This window comes from Podarcis pityusensis (assembly GCF_964106645.2).
Source record: "Podarcis pityusensis genome assembly, chromosome: 16".
NCBI lineage: Eukaryota > Metazoa > Chordata > Lepidosauria > Squamata > Lacertidae > Podarcis > Podarcis pityusensis.
The window spans coordinates 19,381,793-19,408,572 of record NC_138041.1 but is presented as its reverse complement, the minus strand read 5'-3'; the positions used below and the strand labels follow the sequence as shown (position 1 = coordinate 19,408,572).

General features: G+C 46.0%; 1 protein-coding gene across 1 annotated transcript in view; it reads right to left on the bottom strand.

The window, feature by feature from the left end:
• The window catches only part of KSR2 (kinase suppressor of ras 2), a gene marked incomplete at its 3' end in the record, with an annotated part of 180,225 nt that overhangs the window by 58,052 nt on the left and 95,393 nt on the right, over window positions 1-26,780 (bottom strand). Inside the window, exons 6-10 of the mRNA XM_080986238.1 lie at window positions 18,283-18,352; window positions 15,435-15,518; window positions 13,364-13,431; window positions 7,527-7,645; window positions 3,090-3,258 (exon numbers count right to left, since the gene is read on the bottom strand). Coding sequence (XP_080842364.1) covers window positions 3,090-3,258; window positions 7,527-7,645; window positions 13,364-13,431; window positions 15,435-15,518; window positions 18,283-18,352 — 510 coding nt within the window. The remainder of the gene's footprint in view (window positions 1-3,089; window positions 3,259-7,526; window positions 7,646-13,363; window positions 13,432-15,434; window positions 15,519-18,282; window positions 18,353-26,780) is intronic.

Genomic DNA, 26,780 nt, shown 5'->3' with positions numbered 1-26,780 from the left:
AGGGACCCTACTGTAAAAATGGGTTGGGGTCTCATTAGTAGCACAGAACATCTTTGGAGGACAGAGGCACAATGCGTCAAAAGAAGAACTTGCACAAAGGATGGCTTTGAAAGGGAATTAGGTAAATGCACAGAGGAGAAGGCTACTATCTTGAGCACACCGTAGCTCAAAGTAATTCCCACTAAATATACTGGGACTTAGTTCCTACATGGGATGGCCCTGCAAAGAAACCAAGCACTAGGGCTAAACAGAAGAGCTTATACAAATCTACAAGTCATAACCTTGTCCAGAACTGAACACTGGGCATGGGACCATGCCCCTGCCAGGCCAGGGGAAGCCAGGAGTCTAAACGCTTGTCCATATATAGCACTCAAAAGTTCACGCATTTGGGTAGGGCAAGGATGGGGAATATGCCCTCTGACAGATGTTATTGGACCCCAGCTCCCATCTTCCCTCACCACTGGTCATGCTGGCTGAGTCCATCAATATCTGGAGGGCCACAGTTTCCCCATCCCTGGGTTAGGGAGTCACAAGCCAAGAGCACAAATGACACCAGCACCCAGAAAATCACCACTCTCTCTGCACAACTAAATTCCATTCACTTTCTATTGCTCCACTTCCCATGAGATCAAGCTGATCTCGCCAAGCTTCCCTGTTCCCCTCTGCATCAACAACTCATCCTAACCAACTGCCCAATCCCCTGCACATTTCTGCTGATAAGTAAGTGCGCACAGGGCCACAAGTTGTCGGCCGATCTCAACATCAGCTGCCAAGTGAAACCCGTTTCTGTTTAAGCAGGCGTTTGGCCTGTTGAGCTGATTTGGTTTCGTTCCACTACTCTGTGTTTTAATGAGTCCTCGGCTGAATGCTTTGGCCCAGACTTTCTCATCACTTTCAGTGGAGGAATGAAAATGCCCCCCTGGAGTTGGCCAAGAGTGATTAATTTTCGCTTAGGGATGGCGGCTTGTCACTCATTTAGATGAGGCAGCAGAGGGCTTTCTAATTTTCTATTCTTTCTCTGCCTTCTCAACTTCACCTGTCGTCTGTTGGTTACACTTTGGGGCTAGTCTGGAGAGAGCTGAACCACAAGTCCAGGTTCAGATAACAAGCTAAGACAAACCATGGCGCTTAGCACAGCACAACAGCAAAATGGCAAGGGAGCAACAAGGCAGCTGCAATCTCCCTGGAAGTCCCCATGTTTGCACTAAGCAATGGTTTAGTGTGACATTCAATATAAGTCTGTCTGGATCTGTGGCTCAACTGGAACTGTCCGGGGTGCTGACTGCTTTGTCTGCCGTCTTTTGGAAATCAACCTCTACTTTGCCCTACTTTGCTGACCTGCACCTATCCTCTGTCTTGACTGACCCCACAAGAATTTAACCTCTGCTTTGCTTGACCATGTTCACTGGAATCTGACATCCACTGGAACCTAACCCCTGCTAGATCCAATGTCGCTTGCTGGATCCTGAACTGCGAAAGGTGGGATGCGATTTATCATTCTGCAAATCTGTAGCTGGATCTTGCCCCCACTTGGGCTAAAACACACACATCTGGCCAGGATTTGCCTGGGGCAGAAGAAGCCTGTAAATGCCAATCCAATTCTGAATTGGCCCATTTGGTATTGAATTTCTCAATATGATGCTCAGCTATATTACAAATTAAGTATTTCTTGAAGAAGTTCATAAATATCAATTCAATTCTAATCAGACTGGAGTGAGTTTGCCCATCATCAGTTGTAGTCAAATGAATTGGCCCCAGCTGGTCAACAATCCCCCACTCCTCTGAGCTGAGAATCTCAGGTGTAAGTGTAAATGCAGGTAATTCAATCTCTCTTTCTAAGCCTCGCCTTCAGAGGCAGCCAGCCCTGTCTGAAAATGAATGACTGTCTGGGGTCTTTCGAGGACACCCAAATGTGTTTGATAGTGTGCTGTTCCTAGAGTTTCTTCTCTAGCTGATGAAAAATGGTTGCCTTACTTCCCATAATCATTTTTCTTAAGGGCCATGCATGCATTTTGCCATGTTGTCTGACTGTAGAGGGACCTCTTGAAACAAGAGTGATGGAAGGAACTGCTCTCATCAGTATGGAGGAAGGAGGAAGAACCATGATGGGCCAAGATGAATGGCAGGCACCAACAGATTTGCACTGTCGATGATCTACCTCTGTGTAGTGATCAGAGAGGGACAAGAGAGGTTTTGCTGTTTTGAAGGAAATGTAGGGAGCTGCCTTGTTGCAAGCCGAACCATTGGTCCATCTAGCTCAGCATTATCTACACCAGGGATGGGGAACACTTTTCATCCCAAGGACTGCACTGGTGGGCAAGGCCAGGAGCAAAAGGGAGGGCAATAAATGCAAATATTGCCTTTGTACAGTAGGCTAGTTCCTATGCACACCCATATACCCCTTTCTATCCTCCATGCAGGAAAGCAAGAAAGATGCTCAGAGTTCAAGTGCACATTCCAAAAAAACACTCAAGACAGGTGTGAAGCAAGGCTGCTGGTGGGTGTGGCCTGTGGAGAAGAGGTGTGGCCTGGGAAGAATTCCGCAGGCCAGCTAGAGAGGACTTGAGGGCCACTTTTGGTCCCTAGGCATCAGGTTCCCCATCTCTGATCTAAGTCAGTATTGCCTACTCTAAGGATGGAGGAAATCTGTGTGTGTCTCCTATGCAACAGATAGGAACATAGGAAACTTATACCAAGTCAGACCACTAATCCATCTAGTTCAGTAGTGACTACACTGACTGGCAGCAGCTCTCCAAAATTTCAGGCAGGAGTCTCTACGCAATCCTACCTGGAGGAGCTAGGGACTGAACCTGGGACCTTCTGCTTGTGAGGCGGACGTTTTAACCCTGAGCTATGGCATGATGTGCTGTTGATTTTCCTGTGATCCTACAATGCTTATATATCTCTTGTAAACTGAAATGCATCCACTGGTGTCCTCTGCTCAGGTATTTAAAAATGAAACCTTCCCAAACAGATCCGTAGCCTCCTGGGGTCTTGTTTGGTCAATGTGCAGGGGCAAATTAAGAACCTCGCTTTCAGAGATGTGGACGGGCAGCTCTTGTGGTTCAGAGAAAAAGCTCAGGACGTACCTGGCAAGTTGAACTGCTTCTGCTGCCGTGTGCACTGCGGGGAGGGGTGCAGGGGAGAGGGCGGTGTGGCACTGGGCGGCAGAGGCGGAGCTGGTGAGGAGGGCGTGGATGACGTCGTTGAGGATGGGTTGCTGCTGGAATCAGGCTGGTAGGGCACCGGAATGTGGTCCTGCAGGAAGAGGAAGAACAGACCAGTGAGAGTGCAACTGGTGAGTGTCCATGCATAGAGCTCTTGCCACACAAGATGGGATCCTGGACCAATAAGTGAAGTGACTAGTAGCTGGCGAGATCTCAGACCACCTTGGACACTGAGCGGGAAAAGTTTCTCAGCAGTGCAGCAAAGCACCAGCTTGAGCTTGGGAACGATCCCAAACCATAGGCAGCCGAGTAAGCATCAAACATTGGGGGTGAGGAGGAGTGGCTGGGGGGGAGAAACAGCCTCCTGTTCCCCGCAGAGAAATCACAAGTCAGCTCAAGTTACTCTCCATTGATTATTCCTCATGGGCCATTTAACTTTACGGAGACAACAGAGGGCACTTCAGGGTAAGCAGACAGATGGGATTTTTGTACAATGCTGCACATTCTTATTGCGGCTCTGCAGGGACTGCAGCCCCCCCCCCCCCGAAATAAGCTTGAGGCTGTCACTGGAGAGCAGCTCCTTGTAACACAGGGAAAGGAAGACACAGGGAACAGGTAGAGCAAGGGTTGGCAACAAGGCGCCCATGGGTGCCAATGTGCCCGCTGGCATCCACTGCCAGAAGTCTCAGTAGACACCCCCTTGAAAACTGGCAATGCACCAAAGACTGTTTGCTGTTTGTGCTCAGCTCAGTACTGACTCACTGAACTCACCTCCTTAAACATGCCTGCGTTTCATCGGATGCCTGGATTGAACACCCTCCCTCCCTTCCATTCTGAGCAGAGGAGACGTTTAAGCAGTTTCTATCTGTGAGCCGCAGCAGCCAGCACTGGGCTTATAGCACATACTTGACAAAACATGGGCTACTTCTGATTCAGAAGACATGTCATCCACAGCGGAAGCTGGTCCATTAGGGTGAACGGGGCACTGCCCCACCACCCTCAGTCCTGATTCTTCCAATCCCACCTGCCTTCTTAATTACAACCAGTCCAGGGGGTAGCCCTGACCACAAGCTTCTTCCTCCTTAAGAATGAGTGTTGCCCCTTGTGCAACTCAGTAGGGAGGAGAATTGGGACGAAACTAGAATTAGATGGCCGTCATAGATTGCAGCTCTGCTTATCATTTGCTCTAGTGCCACCTACTGTTGACCTCTCCTGCCTTCAAAGGACACCAGTCATTCCTGAAGTATGCATAAAAAGATAAAGGTAAAGGACCCCTGACAGTTAAGTCCAGTTGCGAACGACTCTGGGGTTGCGGCGCTCATCTCGCTTTACTGGCCGAGGGAGCTGACATTTGTCTGCAGACAGATTTTCGAGGTCATGTGGCCAGAATGACTAAGCTGCTTCTGGAGAACCAGAGCAGCGCATGGAAATGCCATTTACCTTCCTGCCGGAGCAGTACCTATTTATCTACTTGCACTGGCGTGCTTTCGAACTGCTAGATTGGCAGGAGCTGGGACTGAGCAACAGGAGCTCACCCCGTCATGGGGATTCGAACCACCAACCTTCCGATTGGCAAGCCCGAGGCTCAGTGATTTAGACCACAGCGCCACCCGCGTCCCATACATACATACATGTACGCATACAGCATCTGAAATGGCAGCTCAAATGACACCTGAATAAATTGGCTTTTCCTCTATTGCTAACCCACACTAGTGAAATCAAGTTACTAATCTGCGGCCGTACAATCGCTTTCATACCATCCCTCTTGCTCGCTCTTTTCTGCTGGGCCTGGGGGGGGGGGCAGGGAGGGCACAGCAGGCAATGAAAAATGTACTTTCCTGTACTAAACTTGTAATGAAAATGCTAATGCCATGAACCTAGATTTGGATGGCGTCTAAAAGATACTAAATTTTGCCTCTCAGATGTTGAACTTTGCTCTTCATCGAGTTCTGAAAAGCAAAGGATCTTGTGGGAGGACATCCACAGAAAATGCCAAATAAAACAGGATTGCACCTGTTGAAATTAATGGATCTCAAATTAGTTGTCTCCATTCATTTCAATAGCTGTGCTCTGAGTGGGGCAAACGTTTGCATATGATTGCTGGTTTAAATTTTCAGATACATTCATTTCTAAATCTTTAACGCATTTTAGAAATTAAAGGGAGAATTCGGAATTTAGCCAAAAAGTTGGGTAGGGAGGTGGGATAAAAGCACACTGGCAGAATGCAAATATATGCAAATTAATGATAATGACACCAGGTCCTCACCAAATCACCTTAGGCTATGTCATAAACATATCAATTTAGGCTATATCATAAATGACTGCTTCCCTCCTCACACCTTTCAGAATACATGTTGTTTGGATTCTATACTGTAACAGTTGCATTGACTCCCTAGTTAGTGTCCAGGGGCAATTTAAAGCGCTGGTGTGACCATATTTAAAGTGCTGCTATTGATATTGACATATCCACACACAAAAACACACAGATATTGGAGTCCACACTATAGTACAAAATTCCACTCCTCCAGTCGTAGCCAGCTGTCTTCAATTTGCTCTTGTTTCTATACAAATATAGTCATTTATCTGGGGTTTACAACTCAATAATAGGACCAAAATATATCCATTGCACTGACATGAAAAATCATGCTCATGGCAAAGTTTTGTCTCTTCTGTCTGACCATCCTACCTTAAAGCAGAGTGAAAACTTTGATTCGGAGAAATTAAGCTCTTGAGCTCGCCCAAAGGCTTCCCTCTTCCTTCAAGAGTTAACACAGAGATGTAGGAAGTTGTGTTTATACCAGAGCTCTGTCCGTGTTGCCCACTCTGTTGTCTACACTAGTCCAAATATTGCTGGACTAAAACTTCCTGGGTCAAAGATGCTATAGTGACTGGAATCTAGCTACATCTGGAGGGTCACAGGTTTCCCTTCTCTGATTTAGAATTTTTGGAGAACATCAGCAAGTTTGATGATGGGGTGATGTGGAGTAGTGTAGTGGCAAAATCACAGCCACGCCCTCTCTCAGCCACACCCCCTTATAAGATTATGCAATAATCTGATAATTCTGCAGGGGGGGAATTAGGGGTGCCTTGCAACGATCAGCGCAGATCTCCATGTGTTGCCTTTCAGTTGGGTCTACTATTTTCTGTGCAAGTAAATGGGCAAAGGATTTGGAGTGCTCCAAAATCTTCTTTCCAAGTGACCTACCTAAGCTGTGTCACCCTTGAAGTTCCACTGTACATAACAAAACTTGCACACCATTCTTTTGAAGCTAAAGCACCTTATGCTTTGGGTGTTCCACAATGCTTAGCTTTGAAGCAGAGAGAGCAATTCCTCTGTGTTCTTCCCTGGAAGGACCCTAGGAGCCAACCCTCAGTGGCTGACTAGCCACCTTTCAACCTGATTGGCTCAAATCAGCACAACGGGTGAGAAGTCTTCATCTGAATGGTTTGAAATGCGGAGTGTGCAGCTCTAGGTTGGAGGAGACAGGGACCTTGCTGCAGAAATAGGACAGGTCTTCAGCTCCCATGTACCACTACATTTCTGGCTATCTGTTAAAGCTGGGGTGGGATGTCACCTACCCAGTCAGACTATTTGTTCATGAAGCCCAGTCTGCCTCCCCTGGCTGGCAGCAGCTCTCCAAGGTCTTAGGAGTGCCCACTGCAATGCAACATTATTCGTTCATCTCTCGGCTTGACAGCTTCTGCTGCTGTTGAACCAGCTCCTGCTTAAAAACGCCTGTCCCAACCTCACCCACCCCCTTCCAAAACAGGTTTCTACTTAGCCTTGACCAGATTTGCTGAAATGTATACCAGCCCCTTTGAGATTTGAATTGGCAGATATGCCTGGAAACCCAAGGAGCCATCTGCAAAGTTCTGGCCCAGCAGATGGCTGAACAGACCAGCAAGTAAACTGGGGGATGCTATTTTTCAAAGCAGAAAAAAACCCTGTGCCAATTTCCTCCCCTCCCCATCACAATTCATTTTCATTACAGAGCACTTGTTTCCATGGCAAGCAAGGAAGGGTCTCTCTCCCCCCCCCCCCCCCCATTTCTCCAGCAGTTCCACTGATGGAAACATAGAAACATAGTTTTATACTGAGACTGACCATTGGGTCCATCTAGCTTAGTATTGTCTACACTGACTGGCAGTGGCTCTGGCTCTGCCTATCATTGGCACTGGAGCCACTCACTGTCAGTGTCCCAGTTTCTGCCCCACCAATCCCAATGGGCGCCAGCCACTTCTGACCTTCAGCATACAAAGCTCTGTGTTCTACCATGGAGCTGTTGACTCCCGGGGGCTTCCAGTGTGACTGGCTTGCAGTCACTCCAGTCCCACCAAAGCAACTCTGCAACATCTCACCTTGTTGATTTTGTTGGTTTTGGGAAGCGTCTGGCTGACATGCAGGTCCGAGTATCTGGGGGGCTTCCTCAGTGGGTTGTTAATATCACATGGCACAGATTCTGTCCGGACTAACCTTGCTGGATCAAAAAGAGAGAGAGAGACAGAGAGAGAGGAGAGAGGAGAGAGGGGGGAGAGATGGAGAGATAGGGTGGGGTGGGGTGGAGGGGATGGAGAGAAAAATAGAGAAAGAGAAAGATCAAGGTTTTAATTTTGCACTTAATCCACATATCTAAAGAGCAGCTTCCTTTGAAGCTCCTAGAGCTTATGAGTTCAAACCCAAATGAGAAGCTAAACTTCCCCTGTGCCTAACTACTCATATGAGGGGTAGAGAAAGCTCCAGCCCTCCAGGTGTGGTTGGACTCCAACTCCCATCATTCCATTAGCCATGCTGGCTGGGGCTGAGGAGAGCTGGCCCACCCCCTTCTTTTGACTTAGGCCACATTCACAGCATACATCTAAAGCACTATGTTGCTACTTTAAACAGTCGTGGCTTCCCCCCTCCCCAAAGAATCCTGAGGGCTGTTGCTTGTTAAGGGTGCTGAGAGTTGTTAGGGCACCTCCCAGAGCTACAATTCCCAGAGTTTCTTGGAAAAAGTGATTGCTAAACTACTCTGGAGCGTTTTCCCCTTATCACGAGAAACCTCAGAGGCCCACAGCACTCGCTTACTTTGTGGGGCTCCTGGTAGGTCCCTAGCTCCAAGGAAGGGCAAGGACCTTATCACAGGAAATATTTTTTGGCTCTTGAAGGAGCTGCAAGTTATAGCCAGCATTCATTGCCCTGCCCTCCTCCCCTTTGTGTAGCTTAACTTTCTTCTGATCCCTCTAGCTTCTTCTCTGTTCTTTAGCCTTGTCTGAACAAGATTCCCTCCTGTACTTGCATTCCTTTTTATCCATCATAGAATCATGGAATCATGATTGTATGAGTTGGAACTGCAGAGAATTTTAGAGTTTGAAGGGACCACATGGGTCATCTTGCCCAACCCCCTGCAGTGCAGGAATCCTTTGCCCAACATGGGGCTCGAACCCACAACCCTGAAGTTAAGAGCCTCATGGTCTACCGACTGAGCTATCGCTCCTGTCTCGCTCCCAGCCAACAATCAAGCCTGTTGCTCTGGATGGCTGCATTTTGTGCCTCCCTTGCCCTTCATTTCTGCACTCCCCTTCCTGCCCAACTTCTGCTTACAGTTGGGTCAGCTGGCTTTGCTTGACCCTCTCCCTTGCCAGCCGGTTTCACTTTGCACATCGGTCCGCATCCTTAACTCACAAGAACAATCCTCTTTCAGAGAAAGAGAAGCACTCTGGATCATATCCATTGTACATGTACACTCTAGAGCATTTCCTCCCGGTCTGTGTTTCTGTTGCCCTTTACCAACGTGGAACCAAATTCCCTCCACCATTTGGTTGCCACACACTGAGACACGCGATTTCCTTTCTTTGCAACATTTTACAAGCTGTTATGACCTTCGCCATCACAAATCAATTTCTGTACCACCGGCTCAATGGCTGCCCTTTCCAGATGGTTAATTAATATGTCAAGTACTCAAGTTACCCAATACGGAGCACTGCAGCCTCCATTGTGAAGTTTGACCGCTGAGTGCCAAATATTTTTTCTCCGTCTTTCCAGCCAGTCACAGATCCGTGCTGGGACCTGGTTTCTTATCCCTTGCACTGCTGGTTATACGGGGGCTATTTGTAAGCAATGCTCAAGCCCGGCTAAATCTCTTCCCACCATCACTTTAAGCTTGTTGTAATTACTTCCAAATGTCTCATTCATTCTACCCATCCCTTGAGTGTCACAATACAGTGATACCTCTGGTTAAGAACTTAATTCGTTCCGGAGGTCCGTTCTTAACCTGAAACTGTTCTTAACCTGAGGTACCACTTTAGCTAATGGGGCCTCCCGCTGCCACTGCACCACCACTGTGCAATTTCTGTTTTCATCCTGAAGCAAAGTTCTTAACTCGAGGCACTATTTCTGGGTTAGCGGGGTCTGTAACCTGAAGCGTCTGTAACCCAAGGTACCACTGTAAGGTAAAGGTAAAGGGACCCCAACCATTAGGTCCAGTCGTGGCCAACTCTGGGGTTGCAGCACTCATCTCGCTTTATTGGCCGAGGAAGCTGGCGTACAGCTTCCGGGTCATGTGGCCAGCATGACTAAGCCACTTCTGTCGAACCAGAGCAGTGCACGGAAATGCTGTTTACCTTCCCGCCGGAGCGGTACCTATTTATCTACTTGCACTCTGACATGCTTTCAAACTGCTAGGTGGGCAGGAGCAGGGACCGAACAACGGGAGCTCACCCCATCGTGGGGATTCGAACCGCCAACCTTCTGATCGGCAAATCCTAGGCTCTGTGGTTTAACCCACAGTGCCACAGGTTCCTTATTCCCCCGTAGCCCCTCATGCTTTTATGTTCCTTTGCTCTGATTCCTGTTCCACCAAAGATATTCCCACCTAAGCAGTGATTCCCTCACCCAACCAGGAAGTAGTATAATCACTTCCTGTTCAAACAGAGCCTTTGTCTGAACAACTAGAGTATTCATTCAGTGCTCCATGGCTAGAGATGTCTGAGAATTCCTACCGGAACAATACAGTATAAGAGAAATGGATGATGCTCATGTTTGTTTGTTTGTTTGTTTGTTTGTCCCATGTCTGAAACAGAAATTTATCCAGTGGATGTGATTACTATTCACTGTTGTTACTTTCAGTCTGCTAATGATATGTAATTATTTTATTGATTGATGGATTGAATTTATATCCCACCCTCCCTCCCCAAAGAGCCCAGGGTGGCAAGCAAATGTACAATTTAAAACACAGAAGAATGCAAAAACATTCCTAGACAGATCAAAACATTCTAAAAACAAGTACAATTAAGAACATATAAAATCAGTTACAGTTATCAGTTTAATCTTTTTAAAGAAAATTTCTTCCATCCAATGATCTTATGGATGCCAGGAACAGTATTCTTCCGCCAACAAATGTCTGGGTAAACAGGAACATTCTCAAATTCCACCTGAAAGTTAGTAATGATGAAACAGGCACAACTCAATTGGGAGGGCATTCCACAACTGGGGAACCACCACTGAAAAGACTCTGTCATATAACAGCAGTCCTGAAAGACCTACATTGACTCCCAGTACATTTCCGAGCACAATTCAAAGTGTTGGTGCTGACCTTTAAAGCCCTAAACGGTTTCAGCCCAGTATACCTGAAGGAGCGTCTCCACCCCCGTCGTTCTGCCCAGACACTGAGGTCCAACTCCAAGGGCCTTCTGGCAGTTCCCTCACTGCGAGAAATGAGGTTACAGGGAGTGAGGCAGAGAGCCTTCTAGGTAGTGGCACCCTCCGTGTGGAACACCCTCCCATCAGATGTCAAGGAAATAAACAACTATCTGACTTTTAGAAGACATCTGAAGGCAGCCCTGTTTAGGGAAGTTTTTCATGTTTGATGTTTTATCATGTTTTTAATATTCTGTTGGGAGCTGCCCAGAGTGGCTGAGGAAACCCAGCCAGATGGGCAGGGTATAAATAAATTATTATTATTATTATTATTATTATTATTATTATTATTACTGACTGTCTAGCCCCCAGTGATTGCATTATGAAGGCCTCATCTACCCATCGTAGGATTTTTATGACTCACCCCCCCCCCCACTGCATTGTGCTTCCTTTGCATCAAAATGAACAGTGTGGAATAACATAATTACATTTTTTATTTTTAAAAAATCAGCTCCAGCAGACAGCGAGACAAATAATGTCATTTTCGTTGGGTCAAATGGTAACAAAATGGAAATAGTCCTGCATGCAGCAACTATGGGTCAGGGTGGAAAGTGATGCTTTCTTCTATCCTTTCTGTGACTTACAGTGGAATTTACGGAGCTATTGTGAACCCCAGATTCTGACTATTGCAAATAATTAATTTGCCATTGATAACCTAAATAATTACAGCTAACGCCTTTCCTTTTCCTGGACGTCTACACCAAAGAGTTCACCTGACTCTTCTCTGCCTTTTCGTTTTCCGATGCAGAAGCCTTACAATTAGGCACAAATAAGTAACTCATTAAAAGCATTTAGCAAAAAAAATCAAGTATTCTCCCAGTGCAGGTGTATTTAGCAAGCATCAAGCAGCAGGAGCCTCATTAGAGCTAAATGAAATGCACATTTCTGATTCTGGATTTCCAAATGGTCCCCCTCCAGGTAATCACTTTGGCATGGGGAACGCTTTAATGAAAAGGCAAAGCCATCTTCCGGCAAGAAAGGCTTCCTCCTGGGGCCTGGGAGGCCTCCTCTTCATATGCATGAAGTGGTCTCCTACAGCTAAGGGAGCTTTTTGCATGAAGCCGTTCTCATGTCAGCCTCCATCCGCCTGCACTGCTCCTCCGTGTGGTGGGAGGCAGGGATGGTCCAAACCAATCTGGTTCACAATCCCCAGAACAATGCACTAAAGGTCATAGCTCAGGGGCAGGGGGGTCTGCTTTGAATGCCAAAGGTTGCTGGTTCAGATCCTGGTATCTCCCAGTAGGGATGGGAAAGGTTCTTGCTTGAGACCCTGGAAAGCCACTGGCAGTTAGTGTATACACTCCAACATTTCTCTGATGAAAATAGGGACGTCCTATTCCATTATTATTATTATTATTATTATTCCCCAGCCATCTGACTAGGTTGCCCCAGCCACTCTGGGTGACTTCCAACATATATAAAGCATAATAAAACATTAGCATTTTTTAAAAAAAAACTTCCTAATACAGTCGTACCATGGATCCCGAATGCCTTGGTACTCGGACGTTTTGGCTCCTGAACAGCGCAAACCCGGAAGTGAGTGTTCCAGTTTGCGAACGTTCTTTGGAACCTGAATGTCCGACGGGGGTTCCGCAGCTTCTGATTGGCTGCAGGAGCTTCCTGCTGCCAGTCAGAAGCTGCACTTTGGTTTCCGGACGTTTTGGAAGTCAAACGGACTTCCGGAACGGATTCCGTTCGACTTTTGAGGTACGACTGTACAGGGCTGCCTGCATATGTCTTCTAAAGGTTGTATAGTTTCTGATCTCCTTGGCTCGGGGATTGCATAACTGCTTGGCCTGCAACATTTCTCCAATTAAAATAGGGACGTCCTAAGGAAAAGTGGGGCATTCTGGGATCAAATCAGAAACCGGGATGGCTTCTGTAAATCCAAGACTGTCCCTAGAAAACAGGGACACTTGGAAGGTCTGTAGTGGTGACCATACTAAGTTAGACGGCCCAGTGGCCTGACTCAGTATAAAGAAGGGCTGTGGCTCAGTGGTGGACCATCTGCTTTGCACACAGAGAAAGTCCTAGGTTCAATCCCCAGTGTCTCCAGGTAGGGCTGGGGAACACCTCTTCTTGAAATCCTAGGAAATCTGCTGCCTGTGGTCTGTGTAGAAAATACTGAGCTAGATGGACCCAGTATTAGGCGGCTTCCTACATCCCTACATGAGCAAATGAAATAACAGTTTTTAGAAAGAAAGAAAGAAAGAAAGAAAGAAAGAAAGAAAGAAAGAAAGAAAGAAAGAAAGAAAATGGGAAGGAAAGGGTTAAAAGATCCAGGGCCCGGACTCAGGACCCTCATCGTGTCCCCCTGCCATGATCACTGCAGGCAAGAAAAGAGGAAGGAGCGAAGCAAAGGAGAAGAGCAGGCCTGGGAGTGCCCAGAGGAGATATGTACCTGGCTCGGCGTTTGAAGAAGAAAGAAAGAAAGAGCTACGAAAGGCAACTGTCTTGCTCTGTCCTGGGCTACAAATCAGGCGGAAGATCTCAGAGACACGGCGGTAGCTGCCCTTACCTCCACGGTGGATGATCAGCAGGTGACATGGCGGGGCCTCTTTGGTACATTTGTTGTGGCACTTTAGCCTAAGAGACAGGAGAGACAAGAGCACTTTGAGAACCGCAGTTCGGACTAGGAAGGGCTGTAGCTCACATCACCAGGTAGAATAATAATAATATAATAATAATACCTGAAGGAGCGTCTCCACCACCATCGTTCAGCCCGGACACTGAGGTCGAGCTCCGAGGGCCTTCTGGCAATTCCCTCATTGCAAGAAGTGAAGTTACAGGGAACCAGGCAGAGGGCCTTCTCAGTAGTAGCACCCCCCTGTGGAACTCCCTCCCATCAGATGTCAAAGAAATAAAGAACTACGCAACTTTTAGAAGACATCTGAAGGCAGCCCCATATCTGTAAGTTTTTAATGTTTGATGTTTTATTATGTTTTTATTAATAAATCTGATGGGTTGCCCCAGCCACTCTGGGCGGCTTCCAATAGAATTTAAAAAACACACAACAAAACATCGGACATTAAAAACTTCCCAGTACAGGGCTGTCTTCAGATGTCTATGGAAAGTCATATCATTGTTTAACTCTTTAACTATTTGACATCTGATGGGAGGGCGCTCCACAGGGCAGGCACCACTACCAACAAGGCCCTCTGCCTGGTTCCCTGTAATTTCACTTCTCACAGTGAGGGAACCGCCAGAGGGACCTCAGAACTGGACCTCAGTGTCCGGGCTGGGAATGTCCCCTGTCTAAAACCCGGAGAGCTGTTATCAATCCGTGTAGACAGCAGTGATTTGGACCAATAGATCTGACTCAGTATGATGCAGCCTCCTCAGTCTTTTCTATGGTGTCTCAAAAACAGCTGTAACTATTCTGCATAAGTACCTCCATGCCCCACCTGACCAAAGGGTCGGCTGACTCTGCCTAAATTATTTTTCTCTCTGTCTCTTTAACTATTTGAAAGCTGGAAGGAAGCCAGTAATCAGCTACTTATTCCCCGAGCAGTGCTTGGACCTTTGGGGCAATAAAGATATTATATATACAGTATATAATATATAGGCGCCCATTGCATCATCATTGTTCTTATTAGCCAGTACAGTGGTACCTCAGGTTAAGAACTTAATTTGTTCTGGAGGTCTGTACTTAACCTGAAACTGTTCTTAATCTGAAGCACCACTTTAGCTAATGGGGCCTCCTGCTGCCGCCGCGCCGCCGGAGCACGATTTTTGTTCTCATCCTGAAGCAAAGTTCTTAACCTGAAGCACTATTTCTGGGTTAGCGGGGTCTGTAACCTGAAGCGTTTGTAACCTGAGGTACCACTGTATGGTATAGTAGTTAGACTGTCGGGTTTGAAATCCCCACTCGGGGGACCTTGGCCCAATTGCTAACTCTCTACCTAACCTACCTCTCAGGGTTGTTGTGAAGGTAAAATGGAGGGGAAGAACCATGCACACAACCTGGAGCTATCATTTGGAACTGCAGTGGCCCTTTGTCTACTCAGACTGTATGTGTGAGAGCAACCTGATAGCCATGCTAATGTAGGGTTGCTGCGAGCATGAAATGTGGAGGCAGGAAACCACGTATCTTGGAGGGAAAGTGGGATACAAAATGCTGCAATAAAAAAGAGGCAGATTTCCTTCAGTCAGTCCCCTGTTGGTATCAAGAAGGCTGGCATGTAGCCTACATGGAAAATCTTACACACAAACTCAGGGTCTGTCATGGCATTTCTTAACCAAGCAAACTCATTAAGAACTACTTTGCTTTTATTACACATGTATGCATCAAGGAATATGTTAATCCTCCGGCTCAATAGGCTTCAATTTGGAATTCATAATTGCTATTTAATGTCTCATCTTTATTTGTACTTTTGAACTATTATTTAGATGACTGGGATCTTTTGTTTCATTGCTGCAGTTCTTTTCCTCGCTTCTTGGATCACTTGGACATGTTACGGAGGGGAAGGGAGCTGGGGTGGGCTCTTTTCTATGTTCTCACAGTTGTGTATTTTGCCCACCATGAAAAACAATAATAATTACTTATATTTGAAAGATGGAGGGAGAGGGAGGAAGATAGATAGACATACTTGCAGTTTTTACATTTCAGTCCAAACAACATTCCTTTCCCACAGACAGTGCATGTCTGAGACATCCAATACTTGGTGGAAAACCTGTGCAGAGAAAGAGAAAGGTTGACCTTTGTTAAGTCTTAAGCAAAAGCTCCTTCTCAGAACAGTGAAATGTGTTATTTTTAATAAACCTGATTGTGCTCTGCTCTCCCTAGTCACCAAGACCAGCAGCACCAGAATTGCTTATTGATTCTGGTTTAGGAAGCCGATGCGAATCAATTCTGCTTGCAGCATGTGCCGCTCTATCCGTGAGTGGGAGTTTAGAATGTGAGGAAACACATCACAATTGTTAATTTCAGTCAGCTAATCAGGGTCCGTATTTGCTCATTAGCAACCCAGGGAGGTAAAACAAAACTGGTGATCTTAAAAAAAGAGAGCATGGACTCATGATTTTATTGGAAACGAATCAGGACCTCAGCATGCCCTACGAGCGGGGAAACACCTTAAAAATGCCTTCACTGCTCCAGGACATGTCTAGTGAAGCTGTTCAGGTGGTTGAACCCGCATCCCACTGTGTTCCTTTCCTTCCTGCCTGTTACTGGTCCATCTTATTCCCATTTCTTCCAATAGAGTAGGGGTGGGGGGGTGGCTACTGGCATAGCATTTACTCAAGGTCAGGAGGTCATAGATAAAGCACGGTGGTTTTATCGACAGAAGCTGGAGCCTTATCTAAGTGATATCAGAAATTGAAATAGTGCTTAGAAGGGGCTTTATTGAGACTGGGCATTGACACACACACACCAGCACCGGCCTTTTGCTTATCAGCACTCTGCTTCCAAGATTATAATGCAGCAAATTAAACAGCCCAAGCAGTCCAAGGTTTTTCTTCAGACTACTCATGCTGTTGAGTGGCTCTGTCCCTCAGATAGGATGAGGTGGGCAAAAGTGTGGGTAAGGGTTGGGCAAACTTCGGGGCTCAAGGCAGCCTTGGTGTAATTTCCAAAGCACCCTATTGGGATCAGTTTAGACCTCTGGTAAGAGTGATCTGACTCTCTGCTGGGCAGAGACAAAAAGGGAGAAGGAGAAAGATGGGGGTGTCAGTGGGCCTTTTTTTCGACGGAACTCTCCGGAACTCCGTTCCAGCTCCTCTCAGGCATTCATCCTGAGTTCCAGCACCTCTTTTTCTAGAAAAATAGCAGTAGGTGTCAAAAAGAGGGGGAGAAAAAAAGGGGTGTCAGAGAGAGAGAGGTGTCAGAAAGAAAAAGGAGTGTTGGAAAGAGAGGGAGCGAGGGAGGAAAGAAGAGATATCAGAGAGAAGCGGGAGTCAGAAAGTGAGAGAAGAAGGATGTCCTCATCTGCTTTTGACTCTGGTCTCTGCCCCACCCAAAGCTGGCATGCCACCCCACAACAGATGACCCAGCCGAACAGAATGCAGCCCTTGACAGGAGGGTGGGGAGTTACCTGCCCTGACCTGGGTTTAAAGTGATTCAGCTGAAGAAGGCTGTCAGGTTGCCAAAGCCAGTAACTGGGAGAAATAACCACAATGCATTTTCTGGTTTCTTAGGGAGGGGGCTTGCCCAGTGGTGCTGCAGCCATTGCTTATCCGTTCCTTCATTTGAGAGTTTACAGTTGGTATGTAAACAGTCTGGCCTGGTCAGCTGATGCCTCACCAGTGAGCAGTAAATGGGCGAGAGACGGTCTCAGAGGAATCTCTGTGTTTTTCAAATGAGGTATCCAGCAGAGTCCATTTTCAGTAATCAAGGATGCTTCATAATTATAATGGATTTAAGAGGAATACAATATTTCTGTTGCGGGGAGAGAAATGGCATTACACTTTGGGGGGTCCAACTCCCCTCACAGCAGGAGCCAGCAACTCTTGGCTCTCGAGAGACCACTGCTAGCTAGTCCTGCCATTTTGCTCTCAGCCAGAAGAAGTCAGATTCCTATGGAGGGGGACAGTACAGCTTGCTCCCTCCCCACCAGGTCTTGGGACTGTATTTCCATCCAGATTGAAGACACAGACGACATCTCCTCCTCCATCTTCCCAGTGGAGTTTAATGGGGTTACAAGGGCCTGTCAGTGCCACCTACTGACTGAAGGTCAGATGCTACCATAGAGTCTCTAAGGTTCCAAAACTAAAATTTGCGCCACCTACTGTCAGACTCCCTGTCCAAACAGGGAAAGCAGATATTGGGATGGGCTTGAGGGGGTCCTTGGCACAGCGCCCTTCCATTTGCCCTGGAGTGATGCCATGCCGTGGGCATTGTGGGAAATTAAAACGGCAGCACAGAAATGCAGCCACACATTTTCCTCCCCCCAGAATTCTATGGTGATAGGAACATAGGAAGGAATATAGGAAGCTGCCTTGGGTCACATTCGTACATACAGTGGTACCTCTGGTTACAAACTTAAATCATTCCGGAGGTCCATTCTTAACCTGAAACCGTTCTTAACCTGAGGTACCACTTTAGCTAATGGGGGCCTCCTGCTGCCGCTGCACTGCCAGCGCACGATTTCTGTTCTCATCCTGAGGTAAAGTTCTTAACCAGAGGTACTACTTCCGGGTTAGCGGAATCTGTAACCCGAAGTGTTTGTAACCCGAGGTGTTTGTAACCCGAGGTACCACTGTACATTTAAATCACTATGATACCACTTTAAACAGTCATGACTTCCCCCAAAGAATCCTGGGAAACTGATGGTTGCTCATTCCTTACTCACTGGTAACCATTTGCACTAGACCCTCAACAGAGTAGGCAATAATTCTCCCTTACCTGAAACCATAACCCTCCTGAGGTAAACTGTTTCTCAATCATAACATTTAAAAAAAAGAAAAAGACTTATCTGAGTTTTTTCAATCACCTCATACCTGTGTTTGATTGAGTTTCCAAGATCCCGTCGAGGAATTTGCGGGGACCAGCGAGGTACTGAGAGTGTATCTGAAAGATACAAATTAGAGGGGGAAAGAGTTGATCCCAGGTGGTCAGATTCAAAATTATTTCTGTCACAATAATCTGGCTTATTACATATCAGGGATACCATTACGAATTCTGAAAAACAAAAACAAAAATAGCCTTCTAAACAAATCTCAGCATCTTGGCATGACATGTGGGATACTGTGTTGTTGTCGTACTGTGTGGAGTATAGCCAGGAATGCCCTTTTCTGGGTACTCCATTCCATCTCTCTTCATCCCCACTCTCTCATTCCGCACTCCAGGATTCCATGGCCACTAATTTTTCTGTTTGCAAGGCCATCCCAATACATTTTGGCACCTGAGGCAAACCTCCTCCCTGCCAGGGAAGACGGAGTGAATGAAGAACAAGGGGTGCGAGGAGACAAGCAGCACCTCCTATTCACCAAGACACCATTGAAGAGGCGGCATTGAGGGGACAGATCCAGCCTCCAAGGAGTGCGCTGCAGCTGTTAACCATTCTGCAGCAGAAGTAGTGAGCGATGCATTCCTTGGAGGCTGGTGCTGCTGCCCCTCTGGATCCTGCTTCCTGAGGCAGTTGCCTCACTTTGCCTCATCCATGGGCAGGGTTGGATTTAGGTCTGATGAGGCCCTAAGCTACGGAAGGTAATGGGGCCCTTTATATGTCCAGCTGTCCTTTGTCAACAACAAATTTTGTGTTGAATATATGCTATATGGGGTGGCGCTGTGGGTTAAACCACAGAGCCTAGGACTTGCTGATCAGAAGGTCGGCGGTTCGAATCCCCGCCACAGGGTGAGCTCCCGTTGCTTGGTCCCTGCTCCTGCCAACCTAGCAGTTCGAAAGCACCTCAAAGTGCATGTAGATAAATAGGTACCGCTCCGGCGGGAAGATAAACGGCGTTTCCATGCGCTGCTCTGGTTCACCAGAAGCGGCTTAGTCATGCTGGCCACATGTCCCAGAAGCTGTACGCCGGCTCCCTCGGCCAATAAAGCGAGATGAGCGCCGCAACCCCAGAGTTGGCCACAACTGGACCTAATGGTCAGGGGTCCCTTTACCTTTACCTTTACCTATATGCTATTTGATAATTTATGGACCTAATAGGTATCTGAAGCAATTTGCACATAACAAAATAGGTATTTTATCAAAGTAATTGTTATACAAATGAGCAAACCAGTGATATTTTAGGGAGCAGGCTAGCAGACGGGGCCCATTACTTACACCATAGGAGCCTCCACAGCACAAAACACTATTGCTGTATGTAGGTTTTGTTTTATTTGGTTCTTATCTTATATTTTGGAAATGTATATCCAGTTTTCCTTTAAATTTTTGGGGGGACCCCAAGAGAGTGGAGCCCTAAGCTATAGCTTGTTTAGCTTACACGTAAATCCGGCATTGTCCATGGGCTGGCCTGGAGCGGGTACTGCTTTTTAGTTATTTCTCCAAACCTCCCTTAGGTTTGCTGACACTTCCTCTTATGTGAGGGTTTCAGGCATGCAAGGAAGGCAGGTGCTCTACCACTGGGCTAAGGCCTTTATCAAGAAGACTTGGTGGGACACTTGTTCCCCTGGCGAAACGTTTTGCACCAAAGGAACGTGGCTGCGCAAGAGAATGCATAAGCAGATTGCTGCTAATTCTGCTGCCCAATAGATGGAACAATCTGTTACGTGATGAGTTGCTGTGTTGGGATTGCTCTGTTGCGCAACATTAAACCCTGAGTCCCAATTGCGCTAATGGACAGAGAAAACTAGATACTGCCCAAAGTAATTAATTATTGCCTATTGGCATTAGACAGGTGCCTTCGCAATGCTGGTTTGGATGCCTGGTGGAAAATTTTCTGTTTCAGCACGCCTACCCAGAACAGATGATTCGGTTACTTTTCCTTTAAATGCTTTATTAATTCGATCTTTAGCTTTAGAGATGGTTGTATATACGCCTTGAATATACATTGTTTTTGAATTCGTTTGTTTCTTTGAACCATGTTTTATATATTTAATGGGACTCGTACACCACTCGGGGAATGTTTTCCAGCAAACAGTTTTAATACAGGAATGATATTAATTAATTAATTCAGGGAAAGTGCACGGAGGTGAGAAAACCTACATGCTAATTAGTTTGTTATTTATTTCAAAGCATTTATACACCACTTGATTGTGTGTGTTTTTAAAAAAAGAAAAGCTCAAAGCAGTTTACAAAGAGAATAAAACAATAAAAATATGAGTAAAAAGGACTCTTCATAACATTCTAGGGTTGCCATATTTCAAAAAGTAAAAACCAGGACACCCCAAAGTGTCCTGGCAGTTCCACCACAATTTAACCCCCGTTGCTGGTTTTTCAGAGTGTGAAAACTACAGGGCTTGATTCAATTATTTTTATTTTCATCACAACAAAACCATTTGATACCCAGACGCTTCTGATTTCTTCCTGCCCTCTCTGCTTCTGACCCAGTTGAAATAATATGAAATTCTGTAGCAGACCCTCCAAGTGTCCCTATTTTCCAGGGACAGTCCCGGATTTACAGAAGCTGTTCCCAGTTTCTGATTTGAATATCCCGCTTTTCCTTAGGATGTCCCTGTTTTCATCAGAGAACTGTTGGAGGGTATGGAGTTATGCAAACAGCCAAGGAGATAAGTAACTATACAACCTTTAGAAGACATCTGAAGGCAGCCCTGTATAGGGAAATTTTAAAATGTTTAATTATGTTTTTATATATGTTGGAAGCCGCCCAGAGTGACTGGTACAACCCAGTCAGATGGGTGGGGTATTATTATTATTATTATTATTATTATTATTATTGAATAGGATGCCCCTATTTTCATCAGAGAAATGTTGGAGGGTATACTATAGGTTTCCACTTGTAATAATAATGAAAATAAATGCATTGTTTACCCTAGAGAGAACGATTTATAGAAAGAGCATTTGGGCACAGTTACAAGCATTGGCTTTATTTTAACAGCAGAGGCTCTTGGGTACCGAAGTGAAAATCAAATATGATTCTCGGAGACCCAAATGCCATCCATTAGGGATGCAAGCTGGGCCCACGGACATCTGACCAGTTGAAACGGCCAGGCAGACTCCAGCAGTGACCCCTGGGTTTCCTATGCATACCTGTCAATCCTTCAGCAAACACGCTCCTGGGGTGTTTTTTTAACATAGGATATGAACGCCTCTGTTTGCTTTCATATCCCATTTTAATATTGCAGGTTGAGGCGTTCTTAATTATGTGCCATTTCAGAAGGTTACATTTGCATGTGGCTTCCTGTGAGGAGAGCAGCGCTCCCTCTGCTGCTCAGGAATAACTCCACCGCATCAATGTGCATCTCAACAAAATGCAGGGAGGGGAGGCAACCGCTATGCAAAGACCCAAGAACTGCCACATTCAGACTATACATTTAAAGCACGCTGATACTTTAATGGTGCTGGGCTCTCCTACATTGGATACTTTTAAGCAGAAGTTGGCTGGCTATCCGTCATGGATGCTGGTAATAATAATAATAATAATAATAATAATAATAATAATACAGTGATACCTCGGTTTTCAAGGGACGCAGGTGGCACTGTGGTCTAAACCACTGAGCCTAGGGCTTGGCGATCAGAAGGTCTAAGGAGATAGCTACACTGAAGCCGTGAGAGTTACTGCTGGTCGGCTCCCAACCAGCCTTGACACCAGTTTTCCATGACAAACTGACAGGGTTTTTGTTTTGTTTTTTGGTGTTTTTTTGGAACTTACTTTTTTAAGGAAAGACCTTTTAATAGTACTTTGCTGCCTTTATTGTTTGTGTTTTAATACATTTGTTTTTTTATATTGTTTTAATTTGATTACAGCTTAACTACTTTTTAATAAAGGACGCGGGTGGCGCTGTGGGTTAAACCACAGAGCCTAGGACTTGCCGAACAGAAGGTCTGTGGTTCGAATCCCCGCGATGGGGTGAGCTCCTGTTGCTCGGTCCCTGCTCCTGCCAAACTAGCAGTTCAAAAGCACGTCAAAGTGCAAATATATAAATAGGTACCGCTCCGGCGGGAAGGTAAACAGCGTTTCCGTGCGCTGCTCTGGTTTGCCAGAAGCGGCTTAGTCATGCTGGCCACATGACCCAGAAGCTGTACACCGGCTCCCTCAGCCAATAAAGCGAGATGAGTGCCGCAACCCTAGAGTTGGCCACGACTGGACCTAATGGTCAGGGGTCCCTTTACCTTTACTTTTTAATAAACCTCTTTCATGTGTTTTGAGATCTTTGTAGTTGATCTGTGTTCTTTTGATTTGTGTAAGGCACCTTGAGCCCCGGTCTATAGAACAGGCAGCATATTATAATAATAATTAATAATAAATATAATAACAATGCTTTTTTCTTAATCAAAATGTTTAGGGGTACTCTCATTTTCCTACTCATATTGAAATACTGCCCCTCAATGAGGCCAAACTTAGATTCACAAAATGTTTAGGGGTATGAGTATCCCTGCCTCCCCCCAGAAAAAAGCACTGATTATAATATTAGTCACCAAACACATATCCAACAGCAGCCAATCAGTTTCCTTCAGGTATTACCCAATGATAGGTGGGGGTCAAAGGCAAAAGTGGGTGGAGCAATGAATGAATATGTTACCTTTTATTTTGATTTTTTTCCCCTTGAGTTAGCAACTACATGGGAAAAAAATCAGAGAAGTGAAAAAGAACAACTATGTTCTGATCCAAACAGCAAATAACAAAGTCCTCAAGACAGCCTGGTCCTCAGGCCTGTCTGTGATGTCCTGGACAAGATACATATCAGCTGTTTTGTGGTTCTGCTCATCCAGTATCTGCTCCCCCCATTTGAAGATGGTGTCAACAAGATTTGCTCCTTTCTCTGTTGGGGAATTAATACCTTGGGAGCTAGGCGTTAAATAAAGATTACCTGCTGGCAGTCCCAAAAGAAAGCTAGTTTACACCATGCAAGGATCTGGTCTGTAGAAGTACAAAAGGACCTTTTATATTCTGAAATGCTGTTTGCTCATCACTAAATCACATTATACAAATGTGCCCCCCCTCCTCTGCCCCCGCCATCCTTTGTGAAGCAAACAAGCGGACAATTAAAGTTACTTACCTGAAGTTAAATTAAAACCTTTGCTTTATCACCCACAATTTATTTCTGCTAACTTTCAGCTGGCCTCAATTAAATCACGCTGTTTTAAAAGAGATGGGGGCAGGGTGGGGAAGTGGCTGAGGGGATTTAATTACTTTCCGTAACATGCTCATTGTCAAAAAATTATTATTAAAGTGTATCAGGAATCATAACCTCTGAACAAAGCAGCGAGACCCTCCGTGATTCGCAGGTAATTATTTTCATTACAGGGATGATGGATGGAGGATCTGAGATATTAACAATACCCCGCACACAGACACATGCACACTGTGTTCAGTGGAGCATCAAGGGAGGGAGAGGACAGAAATGTTGAACTGGAAGAGCCTTGATGGGTTTCGGGGGGGAGAGCTGTTTTTAAGCTCATTTTGTTTTTAATCCTCAAAAGATGGACTGGCAGCGATTTCCTCTAAAAGAACATGGAAGCCATTTTACACACTCCTTGAACCTCTAAGCCAGGGTTTTCAAACCTTGGGTCTCCAGCTGTTTTTGTACTACAACTCCCATCATCCCTAGCTAGCAGGACCAGTGGTCAGGGATGATGGGAATTGTAGTCCAAAAACAGCTGGAGACCCAAGGTTGGAAAACCAAGCTCTAAGCAATGAAGTTGCAGAGAGGATTCCAATATCAGATGTCACCAAAGCTAGCTTGGCTCTGGGACACAAATGAACTTTGGGGGCTTGGCAATGCCAAGCGAGCATGAGAAGACTTAAGGTTGTTGTTGATGATGATGATGATGATCTGCCTTGGATTTCAATCTCCAAAATTAGTTTCCCCTCAAAATAAAAACAACCAGAAGATTTGGGGACAGCACAAGGCCCATGGAGAGGGGAAGAGAGGGAGGATGAGTCCTGCTACAGAAGCAGGAATGATTCTGCTCATGCAAGGATTTAGCTGAATCGCTCCTCAAATTTGCATCCAGAAAGGGGTGGACTTGCTCTTGAGCATGTGCAGAGAGCATCTTCCATTCAATTGAAAGCAGGCTTTAGAAATGAACCTGGGATTCAGAAGGAGGTCTCCCAGAAGTCACAGAAGTCCCTGTGGCTTCTCGGGGTGGTGGGAGGTCGATTCATCACCTCCCGCTTTGGAAACTGCAAACCCTGTGCTTCGATAGCATCAGAAGTTTAAGAATCCTGGCAGCGAGGCCGAAGGACTCACCAGGCCAAGGCGAAGTTGAGGGAGGGCTGCGAGTGATAGTCCTCTCTTGGCATCAACCGTCTCGCCTTGACAGAAGCCACGGCGGGGGGAAATTAGCAGCCTGGCATAACGGAGAGGGTGACAAAGGGAAGGTCACGCCTCTCCCGCTCCCGCGCTGACAGAAGACACGGCAGAAGGGCCCCCGCAGGCCACGGCTGTCTCCCATTGACAGGCAGGTGTGACAACAAGGCCCAAGACCTGGACTGCACTCGCCCGCCTGGAAAGCGAGAGGGGCCAAGCAGGTGACCTGAGCCGCTCAAATAAACAGCCCGGCTGCGACGACGCATCCACTGCGCCGTGGAGCACTGAGCTTTCCTCCTTTGGTCTCAACTGTGCCGAGACGCCATCCAGGAGAAGCTGACCGATGCTTTATGCCGAGCCATTCCTCCACCTAGCTCAGTATTGTCTACACTAACTGGCAGCAGCTCTCCAGGGTTCCAGGGAAGGTTCTGTGTAGCCCTACCTGGAAGATGCCATAGGGGATTGAAGCTGGAGCTTTTGGCACGCTCAGTATTCCTGAGCTGCAGCCCCTCCCTAAATACAAAGAAACACAGAAAGCCGCAGTCTACTAAGTTTGACCACTGCTCCATCCTGCTCATATTGCCGACACTGGCTTGCAGCAGCTCTCCAGGGTTTCCAGCATGGAGTCTTCCCCAGCCATCCTTGAAGATGCTGGGGACTGATCCCAAGGTCTTCTGAATGCAAAGCAGATGCTCTGCCACTGAGCTATGGCCCTTCCGCAGATGTTGTCAGCTTCCCTGATGAATATGCACATAGAATCATAGGCTAATAGAGTAGGATGAGACCCCAGGGTCATCTAGCCAAACCCCATGCATTGCAGGAATCTTTTGCCCAACATGGGGCTCTAACCCATGACCCTGAGATTAAAAGTCTCATGCAGTCAATTGAGAGGGTTAGTGTAAGTCTGCACATTTGGCTTTTGCAAAGTTGAGGCCTTATGCTAAGTTTTGTCAAAGCTGAAGTTGCTGTGTTCTTGCCTCTTGGCGTATGAAATAGGCTTTAAAAACCAATAACTAAATATATATCTGGTAACTTTTTAATTTTGGCAAAAAATGCATTTAATGAAACAATTGTGCATGAATGAAGTGTTATCTATTATTTTTGTCTTATTCATTTTTAAATATAGTGTTTGCATTTGCTTGGTTGCTTTTAAAAATCCAGTTCTCAGCTGGCTAAACTGTCTAGAGTGGATGGATGGGAAGCATAGTGGGGTGGGTGATTGAATCACCACCCCCCATTGGCATTTCCATCAGAAAAGTGGCTTGCTCCAGGTTTTGCGGGGGGTTGTGCTAATTACTCTTGTGTGCTTGTACATTTTGTTCTTTCTGCTGCTCTTGAGTATTGTATCAATGCCAGAAATGGGGAGTTAAAAAGATGAACCCCAATAAATTGTTACATTCCAAAGCTAAAAAAAAAAAAAAAGTCTCATGCTCTACTGACTGAGCTATCCACCATGGTGAAGACTTTCTTGTTCCACCAGGCTTTGGGGAGCTGACTGCTTTTAAGGAAATGGCTTTTAAACAATGCTGTGCTGTTTTTACTGCCTGTATTTTAATAGGTATTTCTGCATAATCCTGCATTGCAGGATTATGCAGGTATCCCAAAGGGGGATTGAACCTGCAGCCTTGGCGTTATCAGCGCCACGCTCTAACCAACTGAGCTATCCATAGGGCAACTCAGTCTCTGGCTGCCACCATTAAAGTAAGGGTTTAGATTACGCCCTCAAAGTTTTATATTGCATAATTTTTAATGGCAATGCAAACTGCTTAGTCGTGTTTATGTTTGTTTGTAAGCAAATCGGAATTAAAAATGCCCTTAACAGATTGGAGAACTTGGCGCAAGTTAACAAAATGAATTTAAATAGGGACAAATGTAAGGTTCTGTACTTAGGAAGAACCAGACAAATATAGGATGCACAAATATAGGATGGGGGACACCTGGCTTACTACAAGTACACATGAAAAGGATCTAGGGGTCTTGGTGGACCACAAGCTTAACATGAGTCAACAGTGTGATGCACCAGCAAAATAAGCTAATGCTATTCTAGGCTGCATCAGCAGAAGTATAGTGTCCAGATCAAAGGAAGTAATAGTACCACTCTATT